Below are 16155 nucleotides of genomic sequence, written 5' to 3' on the forward strand. Positions count from 1 at the left end.
TAAATGCTTCAAAGCCAGACACTCCATCTTGGTCTTGAGACTGAGGCCAGGCGGGTGGTGGCTCCCAACAAATCTCTTTGTTGTCCCATCCCAGGCGATGAGATTTGAATGCCAAAAGGATTTCTGGGTTCTGCTGCTTACAGAAAGAGAAACTGCAGCTCAGAGAGGTCAAGTGATCCGCTCAAGGTCACACGGCTTTTTAGAGGTAGACCCCAGCCCCTGAGTCTGACCTCAAGACCCCTAGCCAAGCTGTGGAGAGGGCGGGAAATGGAAGGCACACTCCAGGAGCCCTGAGCGGGTGGAGGAGGATTTGGGAGGTGGATGCCGACTGCCTTCCTCCTGCAGACCCCTCCAGGTATCTACTTCCAGCTCTCTCCACTCCCTGGGCTGGGGTCTGCCCACACCTGTGGCCCCCACATTACAGAAGCCCATTCTATATGATTGCTGCGTCAGCGACTCAGCAAACCCTAAGTCCTCACTGGTCACATACACATGGGGAAATAAATAATGATGCACAGAGAGGGCAGGGAGCCACTCAGGGTCACACAGCATGGAAGGGGAGAATAAGATGCTGAGCAGGCGACCTTATGGGACAAGCCCTTCCATCCAGTCTCACCTGGTGCCTTCACCGGCCTCCCACCAGCCCCTATGAGCATGGGTTGGTGGTAGCCTTGCCCTCCCAGAAGCCCAGCACAGCAGCCAGAAAGGGTGTGCCAAGTTTTTGGTCTTAGAAGTGGGGCCACCTGCCTTGGCTCCGCCTGTCTCTAGCATTAGAGGTGTCAGGGGAACCCCGGAGGTGGCACCTGCTGTTTGGCAAGGGTGGCAGAGAAGGCTCATGAGCATGGCCCTGAGCTCTGAGCTCCCTCTGGTGTCTGCTCCTGGCCCCAATTTTATAACATAATGGGTGACCCCAAGAAGTACCCCAGCTGTGTCACTCCCTGACCTGCCTCACCCAGGCCTCCCTTCCACCCACCCTCAGGAAAGAGCAGTGACTACGGCTGCAGAGGGGGAGTCACAAGAGGAGGGGACAGCTTGGCGTTTCTCCCAGGATGTTCTTCCTGTTTCCCAGGGCAAAGCCAGGGGGCGAGAGGGATGAGTTTTGCTAGAGTGACACCAGAGCCAGGGGGAAAGGCGTGGTGCTGATCCACAGCAGGACTGGCAGGATCGCTCCCCCAAATTGGACATGTGGTTGTCTTCCCTTTTAAATGCACACGTCACCCCATCTGTCCTCCCTGACTGGCCTTGTTTAAACTGCTCTTCTCTCTTCTTTCTGTCTGGGTACACCTTTCTCTCCTCCTTCCTGCCTCTCTGTTTCCTTCTGTCATTGTTTCTGTCTTTCCGTTTCTCTTTCTCCCTTGCTCCCAGTTTCTGTCTCTGTCTGTGTGTCTGTCTGTCTCCTGTCGCTTTCTCTCTTCCTCTCCATCTCTGTCCCCTGACATGGGCCTCTCTCATGCTGCCAGCCCCTCCGTAGCCCACCATGTGGTTCTGCGCCCATCCGCTGCCTCCTGCATGCCCTCTGGAGGTTTTCTGTTGTTTAAAGAGTTAAGGAAAGCTTGGCTAGTAGAGCCCTTGGTTTAAAAAAGAAAAAAAAAAAAAAAAAGCAAACAGAAATGGCTGGGCAGAGCCCGGTGCATCCCTGGGACTAGATCGAAAGCCACACCGCACACTGGCTGCCCATCTGCTAGCTCAGAGGGGGAGCGGAGTTCAGGGTCACTGTCTTTCCCCATTCTGCATTCCCAATGCGGAGACCTTCTTTTCTTTTTTATTATTGCATTCCTGTCCCTGACCACTGAGAAGGTAGGTATCCCAGCTCAGCTGTGCGCTCGCCCCCTCCCATCTCCAGATAAGCCCCGCCACTCTGCTTGGTTTGAATGTGGTTTTCTTTCTCTCTCTTTCTCTCAATCTCGCTCTGGTTGGTTTTTTTCCTCCTCCCTTTCCTTGATTTATTTCAGTGACTACTCATTTGTAACTTGCACTTTCTTCAAATGAGCTGCGAAGCTGTGTTTCCTGGTTTGTCCTTTGGTTTTCTTGACTTTCCCCTGACGACTCTTCTGGATCATCTTCCCTCCTTCCCACCCTCCCTGCCCTCCTTCTCCCTCTTCACCCCCCCATGCCCAGCCCCGACTCCTCCTTCACTCCCTCTCTCTCTCATTTTGTTGTCCGAATGCATTTCTGTGTGGTTTAGCATTCCAAGTCTGTGTTCCCTTCCTGAACTGTATGCCACAGTCGAGCCAATTTGATTTCTGTTGTCTGGATAGCTGCTAAGCCCCTCACCCTGCATCCCTGCCAGCCCCTGGGGCTTTGGCCACCCCACCGGCCCTCAGGGCCCACTTGGGCAATAGGCAGTGGTGGAGGGGCCTGCGCTGGGCCTCTCGGCTTCCAGATCCTGGAGGAAGTTCTGGCTGAGGTCAGGCCCAAGGGAAGAGCCCCCATCCCACCCTCTGGGGCCTGCTGGGGTGAAACAAGCTCTGGGCTGCCACAGGCTCTTCCCTGGGAGAGGACTGAGCTTTGGGGCAGGAGCTGCCAGGCTCTGGGGCAGCAACTGGCACCTGGGCTGAACCTCACAGCTCCATCTTTTGGGTGTGATGACAGATTAACTGTGGGGAGTGAGCTGGCCAGGAGCAGGCGCTGGACTGAGAGGGCCTACTTAGCAAAGTCTCTGTGGGGTCATTTGGGGAGTGGAGTGGATGCTTAGCTCACTGTCCCGTGCCTAGGCCACAACCCAACGCAGATAGGAGCTCCCTCAACCCCCCCACCCCGTGTCATGCATCTTCTGAATCTGAGCAGCTTAAATGTGGTCTCTCAGAGCAGAATGATCCAGAAAGGACAGTCAGTAGGGGCCAGGGTCCCTCAGAGTGTTGAGGTAGAACCAGGCCTAGGTCCTAGGACTTGTGACTTCTAGCCCGTGCTCATCCAGCCACACTGAGGGTTCTGGAGTCAGAAGAAGGCGGCCCCCACCTCCCCACCCCTGCCCTTTAAACTGCCTCCTCTCCCACCTCAGGGCAGGTGCAGAAGTTCAGCCCCCCCAACCACTGTGAGGCCACAGTGGGCCCCCATCTTCAGCTTTGGAAGGAGAAGGCCCCACTATTCCTCCCCACCCCCACCCCGGGTTTATCCCAGGGGCAGGTGCTCCTGACCTCAGCCGCTCCAGCTGGGTGGTGCCGGGAGGGCAGACAGGAAGTGGTCCTTCAGTGAGGGGGAAAGTGCTGCTGGTCTGACAGTGGAGACTGTCCCAGCCTGATGGGGGAGTGGCCGCTCCACCCATTCCTGATAAGACAAGGGACCCACCATTGGGACCTCACATACTGAGTTAGAGGCGGTGGTTTTCTGAGCCCTTGGGGGATGCCTCCCAGGTACTTACCTGTCCTTGTCCTTCAGAGACCTGGTGAGCACCCAACCCTTGCCGCTCTCTTCATTGTCTTTTCCCCTGGGCCCTCAAAGATTTCTTACATGAGCAAAAGAAAAAAGTGTCAGGGAGCAAGTGGTACCAAGGAGCAGAAGGGCTCGCTTCTCTTCTCGGAAGCAGGGCTCGGAGGCAGGGGAGGTCCCTCTTTCTCTCATTCACTCACTCTTCATTCACGCACACACTACGCAGATGTGTGCCGAGTCCCCGCTCTGCGCCAGGCCCCATCTGGGTGTCCATGCCAGGAGAGAGGCAGGCGGACCTGGGTGTGCGGCCCTCCTTCTCCCCAGGCTGGAGGACTGCCAGAGATCACGCAGCATGATGAGAGAGGAGAAGCTGAAATGTGGGTGGGGAGCTCGGCACGGTAGCCCCAGCCCTAGCATGGGCTGGAGAGAGGCCACACCGAAGGAAGGGACAGGTTCTGTGGGATCATAGAGGAGGGTGCCTGACCCCTGACCCAGCCTAGAGGTTGGGAGAGGCTCCTGTAGGAGGCACCGGAGCGGAGGGTGGAGGAGCTGCAGGCATTAGCCAGGCAGGGGGTGGCTGGGCAGAGAGGAGATCCAGGCAAGAGGAACAAGAGTCACAAAGAGCAGCTTCCTGGAGGAGATGTTTGGAGGTCTCTGGCCACCACAGTCCTGCCCAGCTGTGAGATCCCATAGTGTTTGGCCGCAATTCCTGGGAAGAATGAGACCCAGCCAAGGTGAGGACAAGGCGCAGCCTCTGGCAGGATCGTGGTGACTGTTCCCGAGAACTTCTGGAGGAATGGGTGGAGAGGGACATGAGGTTGGCCCTATCTGCCACGCTACCCAGCAGCACCTTCCTCCCATTCTCTGCCATCCTGTCCCTTAGGGGACACCACATGGGGCCCAGGCCTTCCCGCACTGCTCCAGCCCTGTCAGTCTGTGAGGGGACCATGAGTCAGTGCCCTGAAAAGAACCTTCTGGCTCCTACATGGGCCCACCCAGCAAAGACTTCACTTACTGCCATTTTACCAATGGGGAACCTGAGGTCTCCAGAGTTAGGTCACTTCCTTAAGGTCTCAGAGCACACTTGCATCAGGGCTGATTCCAGAATGTTCTACCTTGCCAATTACTGTCATCTACGGCTATGCCAGGCCAGTAGCTTGGAAGAGATGAGAGGGAAATGGGGATGAGGTTGGATGCCAGGACAGATACACCAGGCAGGAAGCGTCCAGGCCAGCACAGGGGACCCAGGCCTGGCTTGGACCTCCATGTTTGGGGAGGCACCGTGATGGAGGTGGGCAGCCATGACCCAGACCCTTTGTGTTCCTAAAACTCCCACCCCACTCCCAGCCCCACAGTGGGAAGTCGACAGGGCTCTGCAGCGTCCGTGGGAAGGAAGAGCATGGCCCCTGGTCCTCCTCCCCTGCTGCCGGCCCCTTCCCTTGAGTCAGAAGTAGCTGGCGCAGATCCGGGTCCTGATTCCGAGGTCCAGTGCTCTGCCCACTGGCCCTGCGGGCTCCCCTGGCCAAGGTGGCAAGCAAGACTTCTCAAAGGAGGGTTCAGTGGCAATTTAAGTTATGGGTCACCGTGCCTTGGCTCCCAAGGCTCCCCTACCTGGTGTCTGTCCACCTTACACTGTTTGACAACCCAGGGCACAGGCCAGAAACTGCAAATACACAGCTCCTGGAGACTTCCTCCTTATTTGCCTCCTCTTGAGGGAAAAGAATGCTGAATGACAGAACCCAGCGTGGAGGGGGTATGTGCCAGTGCAGCCAGGGGTCTCCTGGTGATGTCTACTGGGAATGGAACTGCCATCTAAGACGGACCATGGCTGAACGACCCAGCTCCAACTCTCCTAGCCTGGGGTGAGGGGTGAGCTGGTGATCAGGAGAGTCAGGGGGGCACAGAGGGGCACCTCAGTACCAGGAGATATCCACTCTGCCCCAAATGGAGCCACCAGGCTCTCCTAGGAGAGGTCTTCATGGCCCCCTTGGCTTTGGGTAGCTGCTCTCACCCATGGTGGCTGTTGTTCATTGGCTGCTTCAGGCGCCAGTCCTCCTGGCCCCACCTCCACACCTAGGCTCAGATCCAGGCACCACCTTGCCCTCTGCAGGAAATCCCGGGGCCATGCCAAGGAAACCGTGCTCCTTCCAGTACCTGGCAGCAAGGTGCCCAGAGAGGTGGCAGCAAGTTTTGTCCTCTCATCCAAAGAGCCTGCCAAAAAAGCTTGATCCGGACCCCACCCTGTTTCTGGAACTCCCCAGGTGGCCCTGGCTCTTCTGAGGGCATTGCTTCCTTCCTCAGCAAACCGTTCTTACTAGTGCCAGGTTCTGTGATACAGACTGAGGTTGCAGAGCTGAATCGGACACCAACTCTGCCCTGGAGGTCACACAGTCAAGCTGGTGGTGGTGATTGAATGGCTTGGGGACAGGAACAGACCTATAAACAGACAAGTGCCATCAGCTGCTACTGCTGTAGATGGAGGCCCAAGGACAGGAGAGGGGGTCAGCTCTGCTCAGGGAGGGGCATCGGGAGGGTGGCCCGGGGACACACAGAGAATCCTAGAACATTCGCCCTGGAAGGGACATCAGGGACCAAAAGCTAGCCCTCTCATCTCATAGACAGGGAAACAGGCCCAGAATGGGGAAGTGACTTGGCCAGGGTCACTTGGTGAGGTAGCCACAGGCTCTCAGATTCCTGGTTCCCAGCCAGGCCCCTTTTGACGTATCAGGTGCCCTTTCTGGTTTTTCTGTACCCCAATCTTTGTGTCCTGCCTCCACTTTTGGAAACATTTGCCATCTCTATCCAGCGGTCACCCAAGAGGTGCCCATTCAGGAGCTGGGCGCTGCCAATCCTTCCTCCAGAGGCGGCATGGCCTCCTCTCAGGCCTAGAATGGGGTGGTTGCGTTTTTTCTCTCTCTCTCTATCTCTCTTGCATTTTTGTGAATCTAATGATGAACTTATGCTACCACACTTTTCCCTTCTCTTACACACCTTACCTACTAAAGGAGGAAGTGCCACTTTATTGGTAAGTGGACGTTAACCAAGAGGGACTTAAAATCAGAACTTAAAAAAAAAAAAAAGAAAAAGAAAAAAAAAGAAAAGAGAGAAACAGAAAGACAGTCGGGTGCTACTGACAGCTCCACAGCTCTCTGCAGGGCCGGAAAACAAAGAAAGAAAAGTATTAACAGAAAAATGGCAGGTTCCCCAGGAGATGAGACATTGTTTTTGATTTTGGTATCTAATGACATTTGTGGAATTTGTTTTTTATTTCCGTTTTTCCTCCCTTTCTTCGGTTCAGTTTTGAGTTCAGTTGTCCCCCCCTCCCGCCCCCACCCCATCTGTGTGCCGTGTGACCCCTCCATCCCCTGCCCACCCCCCTGCGCTGGGGGCCCGGCCTGGTGGGCTGGCCCGGCCCCGCCCCCCCGGTGCCGCTCTCTCTTCTCTCTGCCGGGAATCGTCGGTCCCATCGTCCCAGCCGGGGGGCAGTGCTAGCCCCGGTGCCTGTCCTGGAGCCCCTCCCTTCCAGCCCCCGCCCCCACTGCTCCGTCCCTCTTGTGTTTTGCATGCCGAGAACCTTGCATGAGCTGCACTGTTGAGGCCAGAAGGTGGACACTCAGGAGAGGCAGAGGCAGGGCAGGCGCGGGGACCGTGTGTGCGATGCTCCGGGACTGGCAGCCCTCGGCGGGGCCCGGTGAAAGCCCTCTCTCCTTCTCTCCCCCTCCCCACCCGCCCGCTCTCTCGCCCTCGCCCCTCGCTCCTCTCGGCCTGTCCTCTCTCTGCCTCTGCTCTCGTCCTCTGTCTGCCTCCACTTTTCCCTCCCTGTTCCTCCGAACTTCCCCTGACTCTGTCCCTGTCTCTCTCCTCTCTGTTTCTCCTCTGCCTCCTCTCTGTCTGTCTCTCTGTCTCTGCGCGTCTTCCTCTGCCCTCCGATTTCCGATTTCTCTGCTCTCTCTCTGCCTCTCTCTGCTCCCACCTGTCGCTGCTGTCTCCCGTCTCTGGCGCTCTCTCCGTCTCCCTCTCCACCCCTCCGTGCCCTCTCTGCCTCTCTCCCCATCAGAAGCCCAGCTCGCCCTCGCCCAGGGCCCGCGACAAGGCGGCGGCCGCCGCACCCACGCCGCCTGCGCGGGGGAAGCAGAGCCCGAGCCCGCGCTCGGCGCCGTCGTCGCAGGGTCGCGGAGGCCGCGCGGCGGGCGGGGCGGCCAGGCGGCGACGGCGGCGGCGGCGGCGGCGACGCTCGCGGTCCTCGGCGTCCGCGCCCCGACGCAGGGGCCGCCGGCGCGCCCGGCCCGCGCCCCCCCGGGGCTCGTCGCGCTCGCTCAGCAGGGCCCACTCCAGCAGCGACTCGGGCAGCGGCGGCGGCGCCCCTGGCCCCGGGCCTGAGCCCGGCTCCGAGCGAGGCCACGGCAGCCACGGGAAACGGTGAGCCTGCCCCCCACCCCACGGAGCTCCCCTGCACTGATACCCCCGCTCCCTCCCCCACTGGTCCTGACCCTCCCCATGGAGTATTCCATTCCCTGTGGCGTTCTTCCTTCACTGATCTCCCCATGGGGCTCCTTCCCCTACTGATCCTGACACGCCCCCCCAGTTCCACTTCCCCTCACTGACCCCCACCCCGCCACGGAGCATGCGCCACACCCCATGGAGTTCTGCCCCATTGATCCCCTTCCCCCCACAGATCACTCCCGCGACGGGACACCCTCTCCCCTCCTGGACTCCTCCTTCACTGATCACTCTCCTCCATCCCCCACTGAACCCCAACACCCTCCCCTTACTGAGCTCCCTACACGGATCCCCTGTCAGTGCGCTCCCTGCTCACTGATCACTGTCCCCACCAACACACACCGGAGTCCCTCCCTGACACCCCCCATTAGCTCCTACCCCATAGACCCCTTCCCTCCCCACGCTCACTTTCTGCGTCGCTGATCCCCACCCCCTGTTCCCTGCCCTCCTCCAGGGCGAAGGAGCGGCCCCCGCGCACGCGGCCCGCCAGCACCTCGCCGTCCCCGGGCGCGCACGGCAGGCGCGGCGGCCCGGAGGGGAAGAGCTCGTCGCGCAGCCCGGGCCCCAACCCGCGCTCGTGGAGCTCCAGCCGCTCGCCCTCCAAATCGCGCTCGCGCTCCGCGGAGAAGAGGACCCGCAGCGCCAGCCGCTCGCCGTCACCCAAGAAAACCCTCGGCCGGTGAGTGCTCGCCCGCCCGCCCAGCCGACCTCGGGACCGCGCGGAGGGGCGGGCTGCGGGGCTGGGTGGCCAGGCCGCGTGCTCACCTGGGGCCGCCCCCGCAGGGACAAGGACGGCGAGGGCCGCGCGAGGCACGCCGAGACCGAGGCCGCCCGCGCCCGGCGCCGCTCCCGCAGCTACTCGCCCATCCGCAAGCGGCGCCGGGACTCGCCCAGCTTCATGGAGCCGCGGCGCATCACCAGGTATGGAGGGCCGCTGGCCGGCTCGGTGACCAAGGCCTCGGGCCCGGGGCCCTTCTCAGAGGACCGACTGAAGCTGGCGCGGGGAGGGGAGGGGGTTTCGGCAAAGGGAGCGGGGAGCTGAAGGGGAGCGGGTGGGTTCCTGTCCAGCGGGGGCCTGAGGCCTCCCTCATTGAGGGGGCCAAAGTGGGGGGATCAGAGACAGAAGTGGCGGAGGCCTCATCAAGGCAGAGGTCCCCAGTGGAGGGGTCCATGGAGGGGACGGGGGTCTGTACTTGGGTCTGGGTGGGCAGCAGCAAGCACGGAGTTCAGCTCTGGAAGATTCCAGCCACCCTTCCGAAGCCCCGCCCTTCCCCACACATCCATCACCAGACAATGATGTCTCCTTTTCTCCTTCATCTCAAGGTCCAGCCTGCCGAGTGGCCTGTGGCCAGCCTGGGGGCCAGGTGGACCCCTGTGCACAGGCTGCCGGGGAGATGCCCATGTGAGCTGGTCTGGCTCCGGTCAGCTGTCGTCTGTCTGCCTCTCCTTTTCTCACTAACCCCGGGAATTGGAGGAGGGGGCACAGCAGTGTGGTCTCTGGGGCAGCAGTCAGAGGAACCTGTCCCCCCACTTGCCCCACACAGCCAGGGTGCAGCTGATGTGGCAAAAGCCATGATCAGGGCTTCTCTGCTAGGACTGGAGGGGTCTGGGCCTGGGTCTCCAGGTGAGATTATGGTCTGCCTTCGTGGGAATCACCCTGAAGCCCTACACTACCCTGGCAGGGAGTAGAGGGCCACTAAGTTCTGAGCCCAGTTCTGCCACCGCTTTGCTGGGCAGCCTTGGAAGATCTGTGTGTCTCTCTGGGTCCCGGTTGCCACATCTGTACGATAAGCAGGATGCCCTGAGCATCTGTTCGGCTCCAGCAGGGCATGATTCTCAAAGTCATCCTTCCTCATCCTTGGTGATCCTGGTGGCCGAGGGAGGGGAAGGCCCTGCCTCCTCCCCTCACCCCAGAGCTGGAGGCCAGACCACCAGGCTTGGGACACACCCGCAGACAGGTCACACACCCCGACCATAGGCTGGGGGTCCTAAGATGGCCAGACACCCCCCACACCTTCCACCTGACACCTACTCAGCCCCTCTCCCAAGCTGCCTCCTCCTCCCACTAACGCACACCTGTTTTCTTCCTCAGAATTAACCCCGCGGTGGGGCGCTGTTGCCCCCTTAACCACTGTCTTCTCTTTCCTGTGGGTCGTAGCCTCCTGGCTTCACACTAACTCCGGGCCAGCGGGAGGTAGCTGAGTGTGGAGTGGGGCCAGAGGGACTGGACGGGCCTCGGGCACCACCAGCAGTGGCCAGGGGTCTCTTCCTTGCACCCTTCCAGGGACCTAAAAAACCAAAATCCTTGATTGCACGGGTGACAGGCGAACAGAGACGCAGGGCTGGGCCATATTCCCAGACATTTCCATTCAAAGAAGCCACTGCTTAGCTTGGTTGATGTGAGGCGGCCATATGTGTAAGTTTCATTCATTCAACACATACCAGTACATACTCAGATTAGGAGCGTTCTGGGCTCCTTTCCCTGCAGACAGGTGAGAAAACAAAATGATCAATATGGAACTGGCAAGTGACCACTGACTCAAATTCTGTTTGGGGGTGGGGGTCTCTAAGGCCAGGGCTCAGGGGAAACTGAGGCAGGAAGCCCTGGTCACTGCTGGGATGGGGCTCGGGGCCTGAGTGAGGGCCCCGATGGCCTGTAACGCGCTTTTCCTCCCGCAGTGCCCGCAAGCGTCCCATCCCGTACTACCGGCCCAGCCCCTCCTCCTCTTCCAGCTGCTTGAGCAGCGACTACTCCAGCCGGAGCCACAGCCGCAGCCCCAGCCCCGGCCACAGCCACGGAAGCTACAGCAGTCGCAGTCGTGAGACCCGCAGCCATACGCGCAGCCCCTCCCGGACCCCCAGTCCCAGCTACCACAGCCGGAGCAGCTCTGAGAGTGGGGGCTTCTGAGCCCACAGACCCAGCTTGGTGCCCCCTGGCACAGGGAGAGGCGAGGGGCAGGCCCCAGGACCACAACGTGGAGGTCCCCATGGCTACAAAGAGGCCCAGGGGCCAGCGCGTGGGCAGATGGGACCAGGGAAGACTGAGGGTGGGCACCCTGCAGCAAGGAGCAGCCAGATTGTGCTGCTTCTCAAGGGTGCCCGCCCCGCCTCCTGCCTGCCCACCATGCCCAGGGAACAAAGAGCCGCTGCGAACACAGGGAACGCCATGTCCCCCTTCCTGTTTGACGCCAGCTCTCCAGGCTGGGGACTGCTGCTGGTGGTTGGCACAAGAGTCCACGGTCTGCTGTCACTTCACCTCAGTTCAGTGCACCCAGGGACACCTCAAAAGGTGCCAAACCTGGGACTCTCCACTCCTATCACTGGGAGGACGAGGAGGTGGTACGGCAGGCAGGATCTACGCTAGACAGAAGGAAGGATGGCCTAACCCGGGTGCACCGCCATCCGCACTGGGGAGCTGTGTCCTTCTGAGCTGGCTGCAGGAGGACCCTGGCTGAGGGGTGGTGGCCAGCCCCGCAGCCTCCCCAAGCCCTTCCTCTGGCCCAGGAGTACCCAGATGGAGTGGCCCCCAAAGCCTCAGCCTGGGGAGCAGGGGAGCTGACTTTTGGTCCCACCTCTGCAGGCCAGGCTGTCCCCTCCAGCCCTCACCACATGCCCTGGGCCAGGGCCACACCAGCCAGGCCTTCTGCATGGCAAGAGGTGAGGGATACAGGCCACAGCTGCATCGGACCCTGAGGTCAGGAGGTAGAAGAGGAGGCGGGTAGATGGAGGTGGCATCTGTGAGAAAGAGAAAAAACCACGCAGTCCAATGACCAAGCAGGCCCAGGGAGCAGGGAGAGGGGGACAGGTCAGCAGCACCCCAGCCCCACCAGAGAGAAGGGCAGCCTGTGCTGGGGTCTGGGACACGGGCCTGATGACAGCCCAGGGTCACAGGTGTAGGATAACATGTGCCTCTGGGCCTGCCGAGGGAGCACCTCCTCCGGGGGTTTGGGGGGGCCATGGTCAGCCCGGGTTCCCCAGGGAAGGGTGGTATAGCCCTTGGAAGGGAGGGGAGGGCCTTGGCCCGGGACATTGACAGGGAAGCAATGCCCCCTCCTCTTCTGCTGCTCCCAGCCCCCTCCTCCTGGGGCCCTCAGGGATCTCACAAAGTCTTCCTTGGCCCAACTGGGCAGATGCCCTGGGCTCTGGGGGGAGGGGGGCTGGGGTCTGGTCCGGGTTCCCCTCTCTCTATTTCCCCCTCCTCTTTCTCCGCGGTGCGGATAAAAATTGAACTCTAATAAAACCCTCGGTGCCCGGATGGCGGGTGGTGAGACCAGGCCTCTGTGAATGTGGCACCCAGGGAGACTCCGGAGGGCGGGGGTCTGGGGTTCTTCCGTCTGAGGAATAAGAGGGGCTCAGACTCCTCCTTGGGACCCCGAAAAGAGCTGGCACCGAGGAACCAGGGCCCAGCATGTCTGTCCCCCATCCCGAACATGGGTCTGTAGAACCTTCCTGTGGCCCGAGTGGGGAGGAAAGGGACCCAAGGAGACCTTCCTCCCAGCCCAGCTTCAGCAGTGTCCTGGGGACAGGGCAGACCCACAGAGGTCCTCCGGACAAGGTGGCCTGTTCCAGAGTGGTCAGGACACAGCTCCGAGCAGCACTTGGCTGTGTGACACACAGGGCTGGAAGAAGGGGAAGTGAAATATCAGCACGGCAGCTGGCATAGGCCAGGATTCAAGATGGCCACTTAGGGACAACACTGAGTGCCTGGCCCTGGCAAGGCTGGAGGAGAGGAACTGGCCTACAGCATTGCACTCCATCTTTTTGTTTTTTAGAGTCTCACTGTATCACCCAGGCTGGTCTTGAACTCCTGGCCTTAAGGGATCCTCCTGCTTCAACCTCCTGAGTAGCTGAGTAGCTAGGACTGAGCCTGAGTAGCTAGGACTACAGGCTCAAGCCACTGTACCCAGCTTCCCATTGTATTTCTTTTATTAGATTCAAAGAAATACACAAATTCTCCTCTTCCTCCCCTTCTTTCTTCTCTCCTTCTCTTCCTCCTCCTTATTCCTTTCCCTTTCTTAGAGTGGTGGATTATGGCCTTGTTTTTTTTTTTTTTCCCCCTTGTTTTGTTTTATTTTTTTATTTTTTTTTTTTTTTTGACAGAGTCTCACTCTGTTGCCCAGGCTAGAGTGAGTGCCGTGGCGTCAGCCTAGCTCACAGCAACCTCAAACTCCTGAGCTCAAGCGATCCTCCTGTCTCAGCCTCCCGAGTAGCTGGGACTACAGGCATGCGCCACCATGCCCGGCTAATTTTTTCTATATATATTTTTAGCTGTCCATATAATTTCTTTCTATTTTTAGTAGAGATGGGGTCTCGCTCTTGCTCAGGCTGGTCCCGAACTCCTGAGCTCAAACGATCCGCCCACCTCGGCCTCCCAGAGTGCTAGGATTACAGGCGTGAGCCACGGCGCCCGGCCCCCTTGTTTTGTTTTAAATCATGTCCTTTGAGAATCTGATGAAGGCTGAGAACCCTTCACCAAAAGAATGTGCACATGCCCACGATTTGGCATGTGACTTGGGATCTCACAGACCCTCTGAAGCCCTTTGGGGCCCTGGAGGTTCCCCCTCTGCTGAGGGTGCAGCCGACATGGCCCAGGCTCCCCTCTCTGTGGGAGCCATGACATGGGAGGTGTCCTCCATCCAGTCCCCAGAGCCTGGGGCTGTGCCTGCACACAACCCACTTCCGGTTCCTCTTCCCCCAAACTAGAAGGGGCACCTGAGATGGCCTTTGGCCAGTGGCTCTGTTTCTGACCCGAGGAAGCTGTTCAAAGTAGCCCTGGTGATCTCTTTAACCCTTTAGACAAGTTCAGCAAAACTGGGCCCAGGCAAGGGGTTGGGGCTACGGAAGGGCACACTTGGCCTTGCTCTGGAGATGCCGTCTCCGGGGGCCATGAAACACCCAAAGGCTGGCACACAGTTCAGCCTGTCTCAGCATTGGCCTCGGGGCCCTGCTGTCCTGCGCTGTCCCCCATGCCCCAGCCCCTTCCCTCACTGCCCAGCCCAACGGGCTTCCTCTTCCACACCCACAGCCAGGCTACCCCCAGACAGGGCCTCCTTCCCCTCCCAGCTCAGCTCCTGGCCCCACTGTCACCCCCACTGGTGGCCACCTCCATCTTGCCCTGTCTAGTCCTTCTCACTAGCTCTAAATTGTGAACCTGACCATTCATTCACTCATCCCACAAATACTTCACTGAGCACCTACTATGTGCCCAGCACGGTTCCTGGCTCAGAGGACACAGTATTGAATGAATGAAACAGAACCCCCTGCCTGTGGACCCTGCGTCCTGTGACCATGTCCACCAGCTCGTGGGCCTTGGAAGGCTGTCCGAGTGGCTCCACCTGGAATTTGCCACCCTGGCTCCTGCTGTTTCTCCAAGCTCGTCTCTCGTCACTGCCCTTGACTCTAGCACGTCCCAGCCCAGCTGAACCCCGTTCATGTCCTTGCCACCTCCACGGGCTCAGGTGCACTCACAGGTTGAGGCCCAGCCCAGCTACCTTCTGTTCCAAGGAGCCTTCCTGATCCCCCCACTGTGCTGAACCCCATCACTGGGCCCCTCTGGGAGCCTGTGTTTGGGGCTGCAGTCTGCGTTCCAGCCCTTTCATTATTAGCATGTCTCTCTCTCCCCAAATCTTGGAGCTTCTGGAGGCCAGGCCATGCCTGCTTTATCTCTGCGTCCCCCAAATAGGCCCCTTTGAAATGTTTGTTGAATGAGTAAACGAGTGAATGAGGGAGCCAGGGGATGAACAGTTCCTGAAACCTTGGGAGAGGCCTGAGACCTGAGGCGAAGTGTGGTGGCGGCAAGAAGACACGAGAGGGCGACAGAGAGTGAGGAAGACGACACTGCTGGGACCAACAGGCCTGGACTGAGCCTAGCTCCCCGGGGAGGGTCCGTCTCAGCCTAGAAGCCCCAAGCCCTCGTCCTCAGCGCCCGCCTGGCTACTTGAGGAAGGGGTGCCCGTTCCCCAGGGAAGGGTGGGGAGAGTACCAGGCCCCTGGCCCTGGCACAGACTGAGGGCTCAGCTTGAACTCTGCCCGAGAAAGGGAAAAGTACTACCAGGAAGGCAGCCAGGAAAACAGGAAACTCCAATCCCAAGATTGGAGCTTGGGACCCAGGACAGGGGGATGGGGGCATTTCTCGCCCAAGGAGCCTGGGCGTACTCCTCTAGTTTGGGGATGTAGCAGGTCCTCTCCTAGTCTCTCACTCCTCAGAGGGGGCCCCCGGGGAGCACCTCCCACGCTCCCAACACACAGCAGCTGGGAGGCCGGACAGGGCTTTCCCGTTTCCTGTTTTCCTGGCTGTATTTTCCCCTTTCTCCGCAATCAGTCTCCTACAGCCCCAGACCCAGGGCAACAAGCCACATGCACATGCCCAGTTTGGGTGTCCCAGCCAGTGTCCCCCATCCCCTGCCTCTCTGAGATGCTTCTGGAAGCCCCTGGCCTCCTGCCTGCCTCCCTCACCTGAGGGAGTATTCAGCAAACCGGGCGCTAGGACTAGACACCTGCATGTCCTCTCAGGAGACCCAGGACATGGGGTGCCCCAGCCTCAGGGCCGCGTACTTCCACCACCAGCACCCACTTTCTAGGGCTCCCAAATCCATCTCAGGACAGGAACCCCTATCTCCTGCAGGTCTGGGGGGACTTCTGTCCCCGCCTATCCCTTTTCTTCTTCTTTGATTTTTAAAGCAGCCCCAAGTCACGCCCAGGCTTAGCCGGCCAAGAGGAAGGAGATGTCCATTTCTCAGGCCTGGTGAGTGTCCCCACATCCTCCCCTCCCCTGTGCCTCCACTGTTAAAGAAAACAATTACTCAATGACACTTGTTAAAGCATGGTAAGGACAGGACCAGCATGATCGGCACAGGGACCACTGCGATGGGATTTTGCAATGGGGGAAAGAGAGTGGACTGAACTCCAGGCATAGCGTGGGCACCTGGGAATTTACAGCCAAGGAGCCGGGGGGTCAGCGGGTGGACAATGACTAGGAGGGGACATCAGGGCTAAGGGGGATTCTGGCTAAACCCACCTGGCAGGATTCTAGCTGAAGGCAGCCAGGTGACCACACATCCCCCGGGGGATGGAGGAGGATGAGGAGCCCCATCAGATCTCGAGGGTGGTCAGGTCTGGAGCGTGAGGGGTGCGGGGAGTTAGCCACGCTCCCAGCAAAGAATCGGGTCCCTCAGGCAGGGGTTGTCGCAAAGGATGAGGAAATAACAGAAAATAGAAAATTACAGAATATAGAATATAGATTTATAAAAAAAGGGAGGGGCTTGGGAGTCCCCACAATATCCCCAT

The 16155-nt window shown here is 59.5% G+C and overlaps 1 protein-coding gene across 2 annotated transcripts in view; it reads left to right on the forward strand.

The window, feature by feature from the left end:
- The window catches only part of SRRM3 (serine/arginine repetitive matrix 3), a 51727-nt gene extending 39603 nt beyond the window's left edge, over window positions 1-12124 (forward strand). The window contains exons 11-15 of one of the 2 annotated variants that reach the window (XM_069486626.1): window positions 7427-7788; window positions 8324-8548; window positions 8653-8790; window positions 9193-9271; window positions 10549-10692. In XM_069486626.1, the coding sequence (XP_069342727.1) occupies window positions 7427-7788; window positions 8324-8548; window positions 8653-8790; window positions 9193-9271; window positions 10549-10692 (948 nt within the window). Of the gene's footprint in view, window positions 1-7426; window positions 7789-8323; window positions 8549-8652; window positions 8791-9192; window positions 9272-10548 lie in introns of both variants that reach the window. The other variant, XM_069486625.1, reaches the window with a different exon arrangement.
- Window positions 12125-16155: the final 4031 nt, after the last annotated feature.

Source organism: Eulemur rufifrons, chromosome 14, assembly GCF_041146395.1.
Source record: "Eulemur rufifrons isolate Redbay chromosome 14, OSU_ERuf_1, whole genome shotgun sequence".
In the NCBI taxonomy this organism is placed as follows: domain Eukaryota; kingdom Metazoa; phylum Chordata; class Mammalia; order Primates; family Lemuridae; genus Eulemur; species Eulemur rufifrons.